The 21,360-nt window shown below is 34.2% G+C and overlaps 1 protein-coding gene across 1 annotated transcript in view; it reads right to left on the minus strand.

The window, feature by feature from the left end:
* Window positions 1–21,360, minus strand: part of LOC113496087 (pleckstrin homology domain-containing family H member 1-like) — a gene marked incomplete at its 3' end in the record, with an annotated part of 255,189 nt that overhangs the window by 148,092 nt on the left and 85,737 nt on the right. Inside the window, 2 exon segments of the mRNA XM_026875201.1 lie at window positions 16,109–16,265; window positions 17,808–18,225. Of these exon segments, the coding sequence (XP_026731002.1) occupies window positions 16,109–16,265; window positions 17,808–17,959 (309 nt within the window).

Genomic DNA, 21,360 nt, shown 5'->3' on the forward strand with positions numbered 1-21,360 from the left:
GAAAACTTCAGCCACATTCCGTAACAATAATCATGGCTGCACAGCAATCTGGCAAAAAAGAAAACAACCAAATCGAAATACATAGAACGCCGCTGTATCCCAATAAAATAACAACGTAATTTCAAGTTAAACTTGGTTTTTTACGAGGCGGATGGCCGCAAAAATCTTATGGCGATAAATTTGTCAGACGGGACCAAAACTTTCATGTTAATTCAATCAAACGCCCAGCCTGGCTCAAATTTGATGAAGGGAACCTTCTTAATGTGGTATTTTTTTTTATTTCCCCAAAACGAAAGGTTTTGCGGTTCAATTGGATTTTTTTGTGGAAATTTCTTGGTTGCTAATCGGTTGGTTGATATCAACGAAAGTTCATAGATTTTTTTTTTAATGTTGATTTCCTTGACATTCATTTTGTTTAGGTGCTTACACGGTACATTTAACGAAACCCGCATTAGACTAATTAAGCTGACACATTTTAAGATTTGAAAGTAGAGTAATAAATGTCGTGTGTTAATCAAAGCATTTTCAGTAAATTATAACAGTATATTTCAGGCTATTACAAGGCCTGTATAAATATATATAATAAATATACACCTAAGCTTATAAATGGGACCCATTTAGACCTACCGTACCATATACGGTACACTTGTTATAATTTTTTTTTTGCAGGTACTCGCATAATATTTTTAATATTATTTGGTATTTATGTCGAAAAGAAGAATAGTGCTCATCGGAAAAAATACGCCAGTGCAATTGAATGCTGATAATAGTGCAGATTTATTGAACAAGTTTCGTAAATTTATTTTTTCTGCGGAGACATGGCTTCCAACAGGTAAATATACTACAATTATATAATTTATACAAATAATTTCCATCTTTTTATAAAACTAAAATACTCCTTGTTTCATTGTGACATTTGAATATCCTAATTATTTATTTATTTTTTAGTTATTTAGACATGAATAATGGTGTACCCTATTTGGTACGGTAGGACTATATGCCATTTCAATTAACTTTTTTTTGCTTTTCAGACCATTATCCCTGAATGACATCTTATCTTTATTGGAAGAGGGGGATGTTGAGACAACCGAAGGTGAAAATGATGTATTCATACTTCCGCCTGATAATGCGAATGCAGAACTGACAGACGAGGACTCTGGAGACGAAGATCAGGTCAATGTCAATAATCTACCTCCCAGCTTGCTCAGAGCGGACGCAGAGCTACGTCAACCCGCTACAGTTAGTTTGGACAACATTGGGGATCCGGACACGAATGATGAGCCCCTTCATAAAGTTTTAAAAAAATATAACTGGAGGAAACGGGATTACGAAGGCTCACTATCATTATGGCGACCTGATTACCACGTCCCTCAGGAAAAATCACCACTAGAATGGTTTTCTTTGTTTTTTTCGGAGGATGTTTTTGATTTATTGACCACTGAGACGAACAGGTACATAGGAAGAAAAAACCTTGCTGCTGATATAAAAATAGAAGAGATGAAGTGTATGATTGGTGTTCTGTTAGTAAGTGGCTATTCCTCGGTAAATAGAAGACGAATGTATTGGGAGAACTCGCCTGACGTGAAGAATGAGCTCATTGCTAGTGCTTTATCGAGAGACCGCTTTTCCTACATATTTTCAAATCTACATTGTATGGACAACCATCAGTTAGATTCTTCTGATAAATTTGCAAAAGTTCGGCCACTTATGAGCAAATTATCTGCCAAGTTTCTAGACCACTGTCCCCACAAAGAAAACCACAGTGTTGACGAAGCTATGGTGCCCTATTTTGGTCGACATGGATGTAAACAATTTATTCGTGGCAAACCCATACGGTATGGGTTCAAACTGTGGGTAGGAGCTACTGCGGGGGGCTATATAGCTTGGTTTGAGCCTTACCAAGGGGCCACTACAATTTTGAACGCCAGATATGCTGAATTAGGCCTTGGGGCTAGTGTAGTTTTGACATATTCAGATAAACTAATGAAACTTGAGCTTGGATCCAGATATCACTTATATATTGATAATTTTTTTACCGGGTTACCGTTGGTTGAAGAGTTAACAAAAAGGAATATGGGTGTAACGGGCACTATAAGAGAAAATCGAACAGGAAAATGTCCTTTGATAGCTAATAAAGAAATGAAGAAGAAGGAAAGAGGAGAGTATGATTATCGTGTTAGTGACTCCATTATAATCTGTAAATGGCATGACAACAGCATTGTTACAGTTTGCTCAAATTCAACGGGGATATTACCGTGTCATAAGGCAGAGAGATACTCACAACAACTAAAAAAGAAAATTAGTGTATCTCAGCCTCACTTGATTCAGAAGTATAACCAAAATATGGGTGGTGTCGACTTATCTGATCAAAATATTTCGTCAGTCAGAACTAGCATCCGGGGAAAAAAGTGGTACATGCCCCTTATTTTGCATTGTCTTGACATGTCAGTGCAAAATGCCTGGCTACTTTATAGATACAATGGTGGCAAACAAGATTTATTGTATTTTAGACGTCGCATAGCTATATCCATAATTGAATCGAATAAGTCTCGAAGCAAGCCTGGACCTAGCCGACAATCATCTCTAACTATGGATTCCCGATTTGATGACAAGGGTCATTATATAATAAAACAGCCCGATAATAAAAGAACGAGATGTGGACATTGCCACCGACAAAGCCCAGCAAGATGCATCAAATGTAATGTTGGATTGCATGTTGAATGCTTTCTTGCTTACCACACAAAATGCTAATTTAGTGTATGTTTTTCTTGTATTTTTAATAAGTTTTCATTTGCTGCGGTTTTTTTTATTCTGATTACATTTTTAAATAACTATGAACAATAAACAACTTTTTTCTCATTTTTACGGTATTTTTCTTACTCCAAATCCTACTGTACCATATGTGGTACGGCTATTTCCCAGACCCCTTTTATTTCAGGATTTTAATTTTTTAGGTTTTCCTAATATTTAGACCCCTATCAACCTATATACTAAGAAAAAAACAAACATTTTAGAAAAAAATAGTTTCAGGACTAAATGGGTTAAGATAAAGCTATATGCTTTAGATAAAAGCTTAATAATCTTCCAAACAAACAGTGTGAAAACGAAAATTTTTAACTCGAAAACTGCATTGGGACGCTTAAATAAACTGTTAATAATTTCGGGGCGCTATCATGAAAGCCCTTAACTGACAATACCAAAAGAAATGCTGATTACATCGCATTGTCTTCGCCCTTATCTTAAAAATAAACAGCCTTAAGATATATCTACCTATATTCAAACTTTCTATAGCCAAGTGATGGTTAATTTGCACATCAAAAGTCAGAATGGAGGATTTTCTAATTATTTTTGACAAAGGCCTTAGGGAGGACAAATGCTTGAGATTTGATTAATACCTTTTAAGGGCATTTTTTCATTAACATTTCAGTTTTACGAATATTTATGTTAGGCAAGCAAGAAATAAGAATGATAAAATTTCCAACACAATTTAGGAGTATCTAGTAGTTTCAAAAATTTTACTTTATTATTTTAATTCAAAATGTAAATGTGTCGGTTAAATAAAAAAAAGATTTATTTCGATTTCGAGCACAACGAAAATTTCAAAGATGAAAAGATAACTAACTAAAACTCCAAACGGTCTTAAAGGAGCAATAAAAACTACTCATTCACAATACGAATACAAAATAAGCAAAGTTCTTACACCCAAAAATTCTAAACTAAAGAGATCCAAATTCGTTCCAACACCAAACTTTTTATTGTAGACTACAATAAATACCAACAGAATATTCTTAACGCATACCAGTCATAAACAAATTGAAAGCAATAAAAATAGTTTAAACAACATTATTTAGTCAGACTAATAAATTACAAGTTACAAAGTTAACTATTAAGTTTCACGCGACGTATCACGGCAATGATTTATAAGTCTTGCAAAGAATAAAGTTTGGTTTAACAATAATTAGTATTCAGCAGGTTGAGGCCTATGGTGGAATATTAAATGGCGTCATGGACGAAATTCGTGCAAGAAACGGTTTGATACATACGGGATATTAGAATGAGTAACTAACTTAAAATTATATTATCTCACTAGCTGTTGCCCGCGACTTCGTCTCCGTGGGTAAAAGATATAAGTTATAATTTATACCTGCCCTGTTTTTTTCACATTTTCCATTGTATCTTCGCTCCTATTAGTCGCAGCGTGATGGTTTATAGCCTAAAGCCTTCCCCGATGAATGGTCTATTCAACACAAAAATATTTTTTCAATTTGGGCCAGTAGTTCCTGAGATTAGCGCGTTCAAACAAACAAACTCTTCAGCTTTATATATTAGTATAGATATAGATTATTAGATGTACTGTGAATGCGTGAAAATATAACTATTAAATATTGTTTAGTTTTGTAACTAAAAGTAAATGTAAGTAGCCAAAATATTTTACCTGAAATCGATAAAATTGATTAAATCATTTTAAATGACAAACCCTATCGAATGCGACCTTACTGTCATTTATAGTGGTTTCTTAGGTTTACGCGAATGTCATTTCTTGCTAACTGTACGGATTGACGGTTTTATGCGACTTGAATGTTTGTGAAACACCACCGCGGCATAAAAATTAAATTCCTTAGTCCCGGAGTCGCTTTTTGTAATTCAAAATACTGCAAAAGATTTCTATAAAATTTACGATTGCACTTCTGTCGTTAAGTCAATAAATCAAATAGCAAAAAGTCTCATCTTGCTGCCTAAAAAAAAATCGACATGTTAATCTTTTTGAGACAACAATTTTCCACTTGACCAAACTTCGAATCAATTAAGCTAAACATCAAACCAATCTAATTACATGATTACCCGTACTTTAATCACAGCTCAGTACCGTTCAGCACAGCACAGTGACGGCGGTGGACAGGTAAACACGTGTGACGTCATGACGTCTGTTACACGCACGCCGACATTTTACGTCAGAGGAGGGATTTATGATGCTGAGTCGTGTGTTGTAGTACCAACGATATGGTATGTGGATGTGGTGGGAGATGTGTGTGTGAAGGTGTAGATTACAGTTAAAATGTTGAGGTAATTGTGGGTTCTCGTAGTAAGTTTGTGTAAGTGTTCCGTGCCAAAAAGTTACCTATAAACAGTCAGATAATTTGACTCGGAAATCATACCTAAAATGTTCACCATCATGTTATGGGCCATTTCAAAAGAAACAATAACGCCAATTACACCTATTTTACCATCAAATTAAAAAAAAAAAACTGATAGTTCAAGACACTCAGATACTTTCCTATGTTGAAGCTATATACCATCATATTGACCACGTTATTACAATACTTGACGTAAACATACAGAATTGATAAAACAAATCCTACCAGTACAATTTTAAGATAAAGGACAATACCATTTAAAAATGGCAAATTGTCACAACACAAGATGATAACCCAAACATTAATTCCTAAATATTTTGTAAAGAACTTCTGCAAGCGTTTCTCCATGACTGTGTGTCGTGTAATAATCATTATGTGATTACGTTACATGACAGGTACACGACGCGGACACGACACGTTCACGACACTGACACGACAGTGGGCCACGACTGCTTGTATGTTACGATAGGAAATATTGTTTTGATGAGATACATATTTTATGAAAGGTGATCCAACTCTTGGAAGAAAAATACTGGCAGAAATAAAATAGTAGAGACAAAAAATATGTATTTTCAAAATGGACGGTTAGTATTATAGGTCAAGCTACGGAGAAATTTAACCTCATTCGAAATGTGCAATTCGTTGTAACCACAATTTATTGGCCTTGGTCCCAAATTTAACTACACGAAAAATATAAAAAGTATTTATGTAAATCCTGCTAGGAATTTGAGTAAGACATTATCTGTTGATGAACGTAAAACCTACACGAGTAGCATAAGTTATCACAATTTCTCTGAAAATCATATAAAAGCAAACGCAACCTTCAACTCTACTAATTCCAACTTCCATCACATTAACAAACGTCAAATTTCCTAGTGTACAATGCCGGCCACATAAATAGTATCAGAAATTTGCATAATAAAGCAATCTAATCGTAGAACTCATAATAACGCACGCTGTAACGGTCGGATAGTGTAACATTAATTATAAAAATACCACTTACGAGTAAATTAGCTTTATCGGTGACACGTGGCGGTAATTTATTGTACTCGACAGTGTACGGATACGACAAATAAATGCTTATTTTTTCCAGTTTTGTTAAATGTAAATTCTTTTTTTTTGGCCGGCTGTGCACGAACATGTTCAACATTTTATTATTATTTTTTTCGCTAGGGTTTTACCTATTATTTATTAATTTTGTATCGCTAGGAATTGATGTAAAATATCCTATCAATGCCTTGTATAATACTTTTAACTAAAATTAACCCCGAAAGCGCTAAATAGCGAAAAATATCCGCCAGGTACTGACTGAAAAGTTAGTGTTAAGCACTAGAAGAACGAAAAACAGTACTAGTGAATCTAGTGACAAGTCAACCAGTAAAAAAATACTTTTACTACGTTTGTAAAAAAAATACACTTTAAAAAAAGTTGCTGCATTCAGAATTTAATATTATTTAAACATAGTTAAATAAGTTGTTACTAAGTAACAAGATACATTAAATCAGTAAGCGAATGAAAGTAGGTTCCTCAGCTGAAGAGAAATGTAGACTTGATTATACGGTTTTTAATTTAAACGAGGCTCTTGAGACTACTAAAATATATTTTTAATAACATAAAATATTTAAAGATATATTTTTAGAAATGCAGCGAGATGTTCCAGTTTTCTAATTACTTGCAACAGATGCGTGATTTCGGATTTCAATGCCAAGGTATTTAACTATAAAATACTTATTTCTAATACCAGTCTAACATTTTGAAGAAAACTAAGCAATTATCAAAACAATCTGACAACATAATGGGCAAAAATCGCACCATTGAAAAACGTACAATTCATTATTTCTGACATCAATATTTGTGAGTTTATTAAATAATGCCCTGTGTATTGTTTTTAAACTAACAGTTTGAAAACTACAGTTATATTTGACAGTAATCGCCATTCGTAATACACCATTTTAATTTAACCCTAACTACATTTAAGACCCAACATGTGTTCAGTAACCCATATCGCTAATCACCTCTTAGGAGTCCAAACGTACTTACAGCTATATGTCCTAAAACACCGATGCTCCAATTAAGAGGGCGGTAATCGAAAAAGCATTAGCCGTAGTAATTAAGAGAGCATGCGCGTTCAGGGTATAAATTTGCATGCCCTGCGGTCAGCCGAACACTCTGCGCCTGTAGGCAGCGTGAAAGGCATAAGCGGTAGCGGGGAAAGAAGCTTTGTGGTAAAATGTAAAAGAGGTTAGCACAAAATTTGGAAATTACGTTTGAAATATTCCGTGTCTCGTATGTGGGATACAATTTTATGGAAAAAAGGTACAAGTGTGATACTTGTACCTTTTAACAAAAAGGTTTCTATATTTATGAATTTTGTTTGATGTATGTCATATTGTTTTTTTTTATTTTGTATTTACAAGATTTTTTTAAATTTTTCGCCTCTCGTATGTCATATTGTTTTTTTATATCGTTATATCAAGGCTTTTTTTAATAATTAGAAATGTTAAAAGTAGTGTAACTTTGACATTACAAGTAAAAATAAGAAATTTCTCGTGGGTTTTTTTATCAAGTGAATATACGATGTTCAATTAAAATTAAGGACATAATATTCCTTTGCATACCTTCACCAACTAAAAATATTGTTTTCACAAAATAAATAAATAATTGTCTTATCTCAGATCACATCACTTTATTTAGAACTAAAATAGAAGCCTTAAATATACAAAATTATACATACCTCCATTTTGATAGAAAATAATACCCCCAATCCATATTATCCGAAGCCCGGAGCCTAATATGTCCAATAAAGTGACGTGGTATACGGCTAAGCTTAAAAAAATACATAGTGTAATTAACAGAGCACGGTCGGCGAATAAATTTACATGCCCTGCGGTCACGGGAACAGACTGCAGTCATAATATTGGTACAAGTTGTAGGAATAAGCGATAAACGCTTTTAAAAAAACAATTAGGTGTCAATTTCACAATATACAGCTCATCTTGAAATAGTAATAGACTAGTTTTAGCAAAATTTCGAATGAGGTATTATATTAGGAAATATGGTCACTCGAAGAACCATTTCATCAATTTCGATAAGAATTTTAAAGATGTGTTTGAAATTGTTTCACTTTCATTTAGATTATATTTTCAATACTGACTGAAACACAAAGCCTTATATTTCTATTAAAACTCATAAATATATCTACTTTAACGTATAATTAAAATTATACAAATATACACACTTTTATCATTAGCATCAAACATATCAATTAAGTTAAAAATCTAAATAAAATAAATAAAGAATAACCCGCAACCTCTCGTAACTTAAAGACGTCCCTTCGTATTTACTTACAACCATACTTCGAATATTTTAGTATTAAATGCACAAGAGAATGCAAGGATTTAACTTTGGAGTATTTTCTCTGCATTTCTAGTGAATTCATTAAATATTTTAGTTCTTTAATTGTCTTAAATAAATATCCGAAACGGTACGCTGCGGAAAAAAAGCTGTATAAAATACTGGCTTATATCTGCCGTTGTTTTTGTTTCTCCCTTTTCAAACCTCCATGGTGAAGTCTTATAGATTTTATTCATGAGACAATAAAAGACACTACACCTAAGTATTTGATATAAATTTCAGCTTGATACCTCGTTCTTGAATCAATCAAAAAGTGATAAAAAAAGCAATGTGCCGTCATTGTAAAAACGTCTAGATTAGAAAAAAAGTATTGAATTAAATTAAGTTCTAATGAATCTATACGAGTATAAACGGCTAGACCAATTTAGGTGGCCATAGTCTATTTTTATCTAACAAAGTAAGTAATGTTTTCGCAGCTACAACCTACAGACAAGCAAAGCGGCCAACAACTAGTAATATAACAATAAGCGAATCATTATCTCTGCAAACTAACAAATGAAAACACATTCTAAGTAGTTCAATATTGAATCTCATATAAAACTAAGATGGCGCAGTTATTGTTCTGTGCACTAGTAAACGAGTCGTTGAATGCGGAGGCACGTGACTATAAAACTAAGTGCCTCTGAAGCTTCAGTTGTCTGTTCAGAAATACAGAAAATGTATTTTAAATAAATCTTTGGATTGCATATTTTGGATTACCGATTTGATTTAAGGCCAACTGACTATTTATTGGAAGTGAAAGTCATTATTGTTTTGATGAATGGTCTTTCTCTACAATAAGAAAACGCTTTTAAGTTCTACGCTGTAATTGTATTGTATATTTTTCAGGAAAATATTCATTACAGAAAAATAATGTTTGAGTATGTCAGATAACAAAATTCAGCATTAAAAGAGTAATTAGTAGACAAAATAAAGTGACTCAGCAGAGAGATGTGAGTAATCAGCTCATAAAAAAATTACTTAAAGTTGCTCCAAAAATATCTGCAGGACGCTATTTTGAATGAGACTAGCAAATTGGAAAATTCTGTATTAACAAAAAAAATACTTTACACTGTTTATTAAGACTACGAAAAGATAACACCTCGATTCGTCATCACACCTACCCCGTCTTACAACGAGTCATATCACTTCAAAACTTTTTGAACAAAACACCATCAGACAGACAGACAGTAATAAACGTCCAAAAATAAAAATCAGACAAAGAATATCTTCACATAAAATATGAGCGGCGCCAATACCACATTTAGGATTACACCCCACATCATTTGGACGGTGCTAAAACTTTCAAGAGAGACAAAATTATCTTCTTCGGTAGTGTAACAATAATATCGGTCCAGACGTGCGACGTGCCTGTGCAATACAGTAGCGACACTCAGTTCGTAGGGGGACCATGATTTTGGAGGGTTTGAGGAAAGCCAGTCTTCGCACAACGGTTGGTTATAGGCGGCATATATGTACTCGTAGAGTAGATAAGTACAAAAAATATACCTTAAAACTGAATATCAAATTATTTTTGCGATATTATTTTATGTTCGAGGGCCTTTACCATGTGCAATCGTTTAAGTTTTCTCCAACATACCTACTTATTTTGTCCGAATTATAGTCCCGAGGTTAAATACACAACTTCTCTGACATCGTTTTATTTTTTTTGTTAATGCATGAACAGAACGCACGCATACAGGAATAATCCTAAACAAAACACAAACATGGTCACCACACCTCTGAAATGCTATTGGTACGATATCTATTCCATTTGCAGTATCTTCGGTATATTGGAGGAGATTTGATAGCCGTGCCGAGCCACGTTTTGAGTGAACACCGGAGTTCTGTGCCTACAGCACAGCCATTAGGACTCTGCTTGAATATGCTACCCTGGTATTCGTAGAGGCTAGGTCTAAGGTTGCGAGAGTGGAAGTGTCCTTGTATGTTTTGTTGCTTGCTGGTTGTAAAAGACTACTTACTAAAATGTATAGTAGCACTAACTCTCGTCTTACGTCTATGCAATATAAGGTTCAAGAAATGTATAAAGTTAACTAAAGAAGTCACATGATTTATTAGTACAGAACAATAAGTGAAAGAAAAATGCAAATGAAATCTTTAAAAAGTATTTTGTGGGCATGTATTTTTTAAACGACTCCCATACTATGGAATTCGCGGGGAGGGGGTTCAAAAATGTTCAAATCACATGTACTTAGATACCCAGACTCGAGAAGCCTTCGTGAATCACACTAAAGTTTGTCCAATGCGGGTCTCAATAATTTTAAACGCTTATCCTAACAAAATGTTTTATAATCCTATAACTAGATGTTTCTTAATTAGCTATTATTAAAGAACATTACATAAAAGTACCAATCCAACCAAGAACTGTCTACGTAACACAAAAAAAAAACAACACAAATTCTCCTCAAAACATATTCAAACAAAATCCATTTCATATTCATAATACATTCTCCAATATATCAGTCGAGACAAGCAATACGGGGTTATGGTCATCGTCTTTTACGTAAAATATCTGTTTTAGCCGGCAACAGTTACCCGATTGATTTATCGGGACCTGAGAGAGACCGTGATGAATTACTCTGTGGAGATTTGCACAGAGCAATCACGTTTAGACGCGGCCTTCGTAAATCAAAAGTGGCTTTCGAGGTTTTTCTGCTTTTCGTTTATGTTAATAAAAATAATTGGATTGGTGTTTTTGTTCGCGAGTAAAAGGGTAGGTGAATTTGATTTATGTCTAGAATAGATAGTACTTTGTAGATTTTAAATTTGAAAGTCTAGAAATCTTTTGTCTTAATCGTAAGTTCATATACTCGTACAATCCTGAATATATTGATCTGAAAGAATTATTTACATTTAACAAAATTACCAATGTTCAAGCTCTCACTAATGTGTGCGAAGTGTCGAAGGTTCTAACCTCACGTAGCATTTTTGTGACCACTTTAGCTTGATCTGAGTTTGATCATCTTCTTCCATGTGACTTAACTGTTTGTGACTCAATGTTTAGAAGTATTTTCTTTAGGAAATAAAAATAAATGTCTAATTCAAAAGTATATGATGACATACCTACCATAATATAAAATTACGAAAACGACCCAAAAAAGTTCAAACTGCCTCACTCGACTTTTTTCTATTCTATCCCTAAACAAATCCTATATCGTACGTAGGCAGAACAACGATTCGTAAAACATTGTAGTTTCTACCTAAACTGCTCACACGAGAGTTCTTTCAATTGCATACGTTCAGTAGACTAATATCTAGAGTTATAACACAGCAGCTGCATAAAGCTTGCCTTCAGCTAGCTCTAAAGTGGTTCCACGTACAGCTAATGATCAACATAATCATATACAACTAATAACCGCGCTGTAAAGCGCTAACATGTTATCATGAATCTCTCCTTGTGTAGAGACGAAGTGTAGAGACAGTAGGTCTCTTGAATGAGAACTTACGTAGGTTATTTTGCTATTTCATAATTATGTGAATTAGTTATAAATTAGTAAAGTCTAATGTAAATTACCAAGCATTGTAAGGGGTAAATAAGGGTTATTTTTTATCCCTTTACAATTTCGTAAGCAACAGTTGAACAGGTCAGGTGTTTCCTAACCTAACTCTCGGAAAGAAACCTATTCAACTCTTGCTTTCTTTTACTTCATTTTTGGTAATAACTGGAAATATTCTAAAAGTTTCAAAAATCTAAACAATATTTTGAAAATACAACCAACAAACTACGATTAAATAGAAAAACTTCTCACTTCCTGAGAACTTAGTTCAACACCGACAATAAAACAACGTCAGTCCAAAAATGTATGGTGGGAATATCTCAACGGTGCGCTAAGTGGGCTTGTACGATAAACTATGCGCCGTCGAGATGTATAGCAGTTTCTTGCTGTACACGCCCGGGATTTCGCCGACAAGTATGCACCATGTAGGGATCTTGTACCGATATCAGATTTAAAGTGAAGGATAGGTTTTGCTAGGTGAAAACTTGTCGAGCGCTAAAAGCGTTGTGAGCAAGTTTTGTTCGAATGAAGTTTTGTGAAATGTTTGTGATTCCTTGCAGTTTGAAGTTATGGAATCGGGTTTCTTGTGCAGTTTAGTGATATCCTCGTTTAAATATTCTTCATTTTCTTTAATATTTGCCGCAGCAAACAGTTTTTGTATATTACCACCAACATCGATTTAAGATGTCCGACCTTTTTAATGGAAACCTATTTCGTGTTACGTCACAGGAGCGCGCTCCATTTTTCCGATGTTGCCACTTCGAAATCGATCAGCGTCGACTTAAATCGGTCCCGCGCCGTTCAGTTGTTGACAGTCGTTAAAACTTCACAAATTGGCTCAAACGACGTTTACTGAAATTTCGTTCACTTAATTAAAACTTTCGAGTTTCAGGTCCATAAGTTTACAAGTTGCCCAACAAATTTGAATTGCTCGATTGTCATTTCGTTGCAAATAATTGTTTGGATTGTTCCGGGGATGCTAAATTCAAATTGTTTGTGTCATGCTATAGTCGAGTCGTTAGATACAATTCTGTTCAATTGTTTTAAAGTAACTTCTTCCGGAAGAAACTGTGTTAATTAGGAAAACCTGAAATTGTATTGCTATTATTTTGTATTTTAGATTTTTCGTACAGCTATAAATCCTCGGATCAAATATCAAACATGGCATCAAAAATACAACACAAAAATATTTTCTATTTTATTTAAATTCGCCGACGGAAAACAAGCGGTAATTTAAATCCCACACACACAAAGCTCGCTGCAGCTTCTATACGTTATTTTACCACCGAATTCTCGGTAAAAACTAATTTACCCGGGAGTTATGACAAAAATCCAGGGTATCGAAGCTTTTTATCCAGGCTTAGTGATTTCATAAATGGCGCAGTGCACAACATTTGTAGGGGCTTGTACAGATACCGAACAATAGGAGTTCGTTCATTTGTCAGATATTATTTTTGCTCTTCTGTCCCTAATTTATTTTGAGTAGCGGTAATAAGTTATTTAAAACGATTAATTAAATTGACGATAAGTAGATAGAGGTAGTAGATAGGTGAGATATTACAATTGCTGTAAATATTAAACTTTCATAAAAACAACTATAACCTTTAATTCTTAAACCTGGAAAAAGATATTAATAAAAAATCTTCCAAAACACTTTATCGACTCATTAATACAAAACTTTTGTTTGTGAAAATAGTTTATTTTAGCACACATATTAGTAGACTAAAATCTAACCACCCAACCGAATCACCTCACCGTATTTAACTTAATACTACCCAAAACGCCGTCCTCCAAAATGTATGAACTAGCCCTTAGGCTTTCCACCAATATGTACCGAACACGTCGGTGTAAATCCCCCTTGTTCCTCCTATCGGGCGTTATAGGCGAGTGATTTTATGGCATTTCATGGCATGACCAGTGACGTATGAAGAACTGTTCACAAGTCAGTGGGCCGGTGTATGTGCTAGTGTATTACTGAGGGGATGCACGCGTATGTAATGTACTGTAGTGAGTGAGCTTGAAGAATTTGGACAGAATTTAAGAGGAACTAAGCGGTATACACTGACCGTAAATAATTTGGTTTAAGAAAAATATTTGTAACATACACTAAGATTTTCTACCACTTTACGTAGGAGAAAAGTATGTGTGATTCTGAATCTGAAGGACTAAGTTCCAAAATTTGGGAATCTTTTTTGAAAGAAAATGAAAGAGTTTGTTGTTAGAATCATGAAAAGCATTCTCAAACATGTTGCAAATTGAAAAAAAAAACACTCAATAGTTTTCAACCTGTACCTACAACCAAAAAACACATTTCGCCTTGAGGTCAAAAACTGTGGATCCCGCAAACCCAGCCAATGAAAAATGTATCAGCCATCTATCATAAACTCTTTGCCCGAGATATTCAGCAGGCACAAAAACTTGGAACATGACTAACGTCCTACGAAATTAAATTCGCCGACTATAAAGAACAGATGGCGTTGGGGTCGCTTCCTTGATAGGCCGAGTGTTGCAATGGTGTTTTTTTTAATAGTAGTAGATACATAGACTTTTTGCTCTAAATTCAAAACTGGACAGTTTTTTTTTGTAAATCAATTGAAATAAACTAAATCTATACTAATATATAAAGCGGAAGAGTTTGTTTGTTTGAACGCGCTAATCTCAGGAACTTCTGGTCCAAATTGTATTTAATAGACCATTCATCGAGGAAGGTTTTACGCTATATACCATACCACTGCGACTAATAGGAGCGAAGATACAATGGAAAATGTGGAAAAAACAGGGCAGTTATAAATCATAACTTATATCTTCTAATCATGCGGACGAAGTCACAGGCAACAGCTAGTAATATATAAAGTTGATTATAATTGTTATAAATGTTGATTTGACAGTTATTTTATTACTGTTTTTTTAGCTTGGTAATATTTGAAAGGAAGCCTTGGACAAAACAAAACTATTACAGATTGTTGGATTACATTTTTGTCGAATTTTGAAAAAAAAAACCTTGAGACGGAAATTGTAGTATTTTTTATTAAATTACCTTTATATAAAAATAAATTACATTTATTGAATAAAAAACTATTTTAAGATTATTTCAGGTAAACTACACACTATGCACTACAATTATCTTCAGCAAACATCTATCCAGGCCTTTATCAACAGATTAATGTTCCTATACATCATCAAACTAATAGACATTCATGTACCGCCTAATAGTGACGAATAGCGACACGAGTCGACGTCACTACAGCACTAGTTATCGATATCTTCTCGTTATATCGATATTAATTATGCTCGGCATAATGACAATGTAACGATGTAAAGTAGGCAGCACTAATTTGAGACTAATTTGAGTGTGCTATTATGGATATAGGATTTAATGGAATGTTATTATAGTATTGATTTTGTATTATAATAATGATAGAGTATATTGTTATTATATATGTATTATTAGTATGTATATTTGTACTGTTTGTATATAAGCTTATTATTTCAAATAACTTTAATGTTTATTTATTTTAGGAGATGAAGTAAAATACGCGTCGACCCATATTTTTTGCTTTTACGGATAATATATACCGTAATTAAGTCGAAATTCATAATAAACAATTTCTTAATTATAATTATGCAAAATGTTGAACTTTGATATCATTTTGCCTCTTTGAATGGATTTAATTCCAAGTAATAAATTCGAGTCTCAAATAAAAATATTAGAACAGAATAGATCTATATAAATTTCAACTGGGCACAGGTCTCTTCCTATATACCTACGGAAGGTTTAAATCAGATTTCAGATTGTAATATTTTGAATCCAGTTTTCCTCACGATGTTTTCCTTCCCCATTTATAAATGTATAATATATTTTTTAAGACACCCTCTGGTGCCTTAAAAAATAAAAATTTAAATAAACATTTAAAAATCACATCGATGATTTTGCTTGCTTTTGTATTGAACCTGCATCTAGTGCATCAAAATCCATGTATGGCAAGGCTTAGGCAAGGCATTACAATAAATTAGTTATAACAAAAGAAAATTTTACAAATAAAACTCGCACAGCTTCCTTACCTTATCTCTGAGCATGTCGCGTACTCTGGTAGCCTGATGCCGGCTGCGGTGCAGCTCGAGCTGCAGCTCCAGGCAGCGCTCCTGCCAGTTGATGGAGCCCACCTCGGCCGCCAGCTCATACTCCAAGGGGTCCAGGCGGGATGAGTGAGCGATGGGCCTGGGGAGGAGATATATTATTTATAGTTTAGCGTAAAATGACGATCTTAGCACCTGAGGCACCGTGCGTTTTGGAACCTTGCAACTAGAGTCAATAATTAAACGTTTTAAATCGCATGGAAAGGGCAAAGATGCCTATTTGAAATATAAACTTTTTGATATTGAGGCATTCCCTACCAGTCGACTACATGTGATTGCAAAGATTATGAATACAAGCATTATTTTCTAAAATTTAAATTCGATGTTTTTTTCTTAATTCGCTGTTTTCATGATAAACTTCACAAAAATAAAACAACGTTTTATTATTTTGCAAATACTCAAATAACTATCCGTATTCCATAGCCATGTTGCTAGAAAGAGAAAAGAGAGTTTAGAAGACGGGCAACTTTATCAAAATGTGAATAAAGATTTTAAAAATGCAAGTATCTAGTAATAACCTTCAGGATTATCGAAAAATAACATGATATTTCAAATTACAGTAACATTGCGAGTATAACTGATTTAAAAATAAACGTATACACCAGTATTACGTCAATTTACGTTTTCATCTAAAAATAAAAGACTTCATCATAAATACCTATTAATTTTATCGGACAATAATATAATTTTATACCTACATAATAAATACTTATCCATTGGCATAATACGTATTATGCCAGTGGATAATTTATATTAGCTTTAATACTAACAAATGGGGTTTTATTGATATTGATTGATACGTTTGTGGTCTGAAATGAGGATTAGCTGATGAGATCGGTTCCACTGATGAATTTCATTGGTTTACTCACTGATTGTACTGTTTTGTTATTGTAATTTCTAGTATAGATGTTGATAATCTTTAATTTGGCTAACCTTTAAATACCTGCCTAATTTTACCCGAAAAAGTAGAAAAAAACAGCATAATTAAAAGTAAGAGTTGATTTTTTTTTGTTCTCCGTTTAATTATTGCTACCGTCGCGTCGGTTTAAATCTCCTTTAAACAACTCCAATCTTGAGTTAAGCTAAACTATATCAAATGTTTATGGCATTAAAATACATATTTGTTTACCAACATCAAATCAGTAATTCAAACAGCGAAAAAATTAATCGACTGAAACGAAAGATGATAAATCTTTCTTATTCCAACGAAACAGCTGAATAAATGAAAAAATATGACGAAGAACAGTATCCGTAGTCTATAAGAGTTCGTAATATATCAACGCCAAAGGAATAGTTACTTTAACTCAATTAGTCAAAGTGTAAAATTGGATAACACCTGGCGTCTGGTGTCAATTAGGTATCCGTTGTAGGTCTCGGTGTAGTGAGACTGTAGTTGGTTATGTAAGCCTTAAGACTGACCATCTGGTAGGTTTAAACTATATAATACTACGTCTGTATTGTCGAAGATTGGAACTATAATGACATTAACGACTACCGGTAGCGAGTTATCGACTTTTGATCTGAACATCGGATGAATAGCGCGACCTTTGAAGTTAGACTTTGAAGAAATTAAACTTTCGTCGGACAGACTTGGAAAGAAAAGAGGTGACATTTGTTTCCTTACCTAGGTGGCGGAGGCGGCGGATCCCGCGACCTCCTCGGCAACAGCCTGGGACTGTTCGGGGTACTGGCGGAATGGCCAGCCCCGCTGTGGTCCGTGAACCGGGCCAGCGGGTCGAAGATCTGCGACAGCCGCCGCGACCTCTCCTCAGACATCGTAACACACAAACACAACACAAACACTCACAATTACTATTATATCACATTACGACACCACACTGGGCACTGTCACAGTTAAATCACAAATGACTATTTCGAACGGTCCGAATGATTCAAACTGCGGAAGTGGTTACTGCCGGCCGTTGACAGATGGCGCTGTTGGTGACGCGGGGTTTGGCGCGCAATCTCCGCCGCCATCGTGCCCGTCTGATCTTTTTCACAGTTTAATTTGCCTTTGCGCAGCCGCCGCCGCAGTTAGAACTCTGGAAAATAAATAATAGGTATTAGTTGACGGAGTTGAGGTGTCATTTTAAACTGGTTAGGGAATAGGGAAGCCAATGCAATTAGCCGTTGCTTTTAGACGTCTTTTTGGAGTCGTGTCAAAATAACGTTGACAGGTTGTCGTTAGCTAAACGAGTTGCTTTCGACATAATTTTTCAACACTCAATTCGTTTTGGTTCGTATTACCGACTTAATTGGTAGATTGACTTTCCTAATTTGTATTTTGAGAAATATTTTTAGATGAATGATCGTTTGTAGATTAAAATGGCTAGATAATGAGTTCGAGAGAATACTTATTTTTTATTTATAAGAGCAGATATTAGGTAACTAGATTGAAGACTTAAAATAAACTTTCTCTTAGCCATCTTGTCTGACTAATTACGGTCTGGCAGACGAAAAAAATAAACACATCATCCGAAACTGTAACATTTTGTAACACTGCCTACTAACCCGACACTAAACCTAATACCTATAAAACAACAACAACTAACATAAAAAGAAAAACGACGCCCACAAAAAAAGCAGAAATAAAAACATTTAATCATTGTCGACCAGTTTTAACGATACACCTATAAAACTATTTATACACACATTAACGGCTTGCGTAAAAATGTACTGAAAATATATGTTTTCTATTTCACTTTAAAATGTCCCATAAAATAATGTTTTCGTTGCTAACGTAAAGAAAACAAAGTTGCCCCGAATAGGTTCAGGAAATGGAACCTCTTTGATGAAGGGAATCAATGGTGACGCAGGAAGCACGCAGTTGCTAAACATTAATTTATTGAATTTATAAAGCGTGACGTTTTAAATGAATCTTTTACGGTTTGTAAACAATGGATAGTAGTCTGTGAATTACACTTTCACAAAATAAAAATTATAAGCACTTTGTAGTGCACGTTATACAAATTTCCGATACCCAACGTCTTTGGGTCTGAATTTCTGACCGTCCGTCCGTCTCTCACCAGGCTGTATCTCACAAACCACTGCTTTTTATAGCTGATACATTTATGAAGAACGAGGACAAGCAACAGTTGTTCCGCGGACAAACTTGTTGGGCTTAGAAATGTTATCTGTGGGTACCCTCTCAAATTTATTTTTCAGAATATTTGTAGGAAACCACTAGGAAAGCCTCAGTGTCACGAATCCGAATCGCTCTTGACTGGTTATTCAATTTTAGGATAAAAACATATACCTACTTGTCTTTTATCTTGAGCTGCACAGCTATTGTTATTCTTTAATTTAGATGCTTTTACTATTATTCCAACTTAATATTTCTATTGGAAATTCTTAGATAAAGATCCCTTCTTTTTACCCTCTTTCTCGGCGTATATAATTTTAAGACAAAATACTGATGTTATGTTTCAATGCCCTTTTCCATTCCCATTGCAAAATTTAAGCGACCGTTGGTCATCCGTAATATTTCCAGTCCAGTTCAACTTTTAACCACGTTATTTATTTGTAAACATGAGATATCAAAGCGAATAGTTAATCATAAGTTTGACGCACTATTAACTATTCTCGTTATGGTTACATGCTGATTGATGGCTTAATGACGACCGCGTCGTAATAATTTAGTTTAGTTGAATCATAAGATTCTAATAATAACGGGAAGTCAAGCTTGGTAAACTGAAAGTTAAGTTTTGAATCTATTTAGGGCTATGCAATTCTATATCGATGACGTAGATGGCGTAAATTTATTACTGAATGGTGGAAAAGATGTCGACGGTGAAATCCCGGTAGGCCATGGAAGACTTGGAAAGATACCAGGAAAAGAATAGGTACGAGGGGGAAAGCACGGAGGAAAATGGCATAAACAAATGCACCCCAATGACCAGTAGTGGGCTATTTGATGATGATGATGATAAATCCTACTTAAAAGTTAGGCATAAAGTTATTTAATACTAGATTTTTCCTACGGATTTGTATTAGTGAATGTCAGTTATCATGGGTTTAAGTCCGTTTTTGTTCAAAGACCATATATAAAGTTTATCTTAGCACAACACATCTTAAAGTTATATTATTTAATTTGTGTAAGTGTAACACGGCTTATAGCGGCATCTTTTTTCTACGGCCACAGTAATATCCCCCAGCTGTTTGTGCGTATTGAAATACATGCAAAACTAAATCAGTCATTAAGTCGTTAATAATTTAGGTTAATTTGTAACGAATCAGATATTTTAAATTAATTTTGTGTTCACTTTCGATCTCATTGTCAAACAGTCTGTACTGTTTTGTGAGAACACATCCTAACTTAGAAGTTTACCATATACTTTTTATATAAAAAAAAAAAATAACCAACCAACCGTCAAAATTGAAATCCACTAAAAAGTATGAACACCAAACCAATACGAATGTTCACAATCACAACACAAAACTAGCAAACGGACGCACACGCATAAAGATGTTATTTATGGGAGACGCGGCGCAAGACTAACTACCAATGAGTATACGTAAGAGCCGACACCTCTTTGATATTCAGAATTAGTTCGGCTCACCTCAGGGGGCAGTGGCTCTCAAACTTTTAAGATTTAAATAAAAATATATTGTTTTATTACCGTTGGGTGTACTACTTATTTTTTTAAGAAACATTTTAATGATTTGGCATTTTTTGTTTTTTAAAGGAGGAAATTGTTCTTAGGAAAATTATTGAACTTTTGGTGCTGTTCTAATGTAACTTATTCAGAAGATGATGATTTTTTTTTCTCAACATAATCATTTCATTCGGTTTTAATAAAAAAAATACGTTCAAACGACTCATTGTCAGTGATTTAAGGGAAGCAAGAGGCATTCCCATAGTAACCATTCGCAATTGAAGCACTTTAAGGTTTCCAACTACACAATATTATACAAACAAAATTGACAAACCCCAATGCAAACAGACGCTATTCAAAGTCTACTTTTAAGCCCAAATGACTTTACCGCTTAACACGATAAACGAGATTGTTTAAACAAAGGCATCGTCAAATTAAAATCAAACATGTTCATTTTATCGTTGAATTATAAATTGATACACATTAAAGTAGTGTACAAACTCATTATAATAGTTCAGTGCATTTAACCTAATTTTTTCTTGCAGTTATCAAAACTAACCACTACTGAACTGTGTTATCCAG

The sequence above is a fragment of the Trichoplusia ni genome, chromosome 7 (genome assembly GCF_003590095.1).
Source record: "Trichoplusia ni isolate ovarian cell line Hi5 chromosome 7, tn1, whole genome shotgun sequence".
NCBI classification, from domain to species: Eukaryota; Metazoa; Arthropoda; class Insecta; order Lepidoptera; family Noctuidae; genus Trichoplusia; species Trichoplusia ni.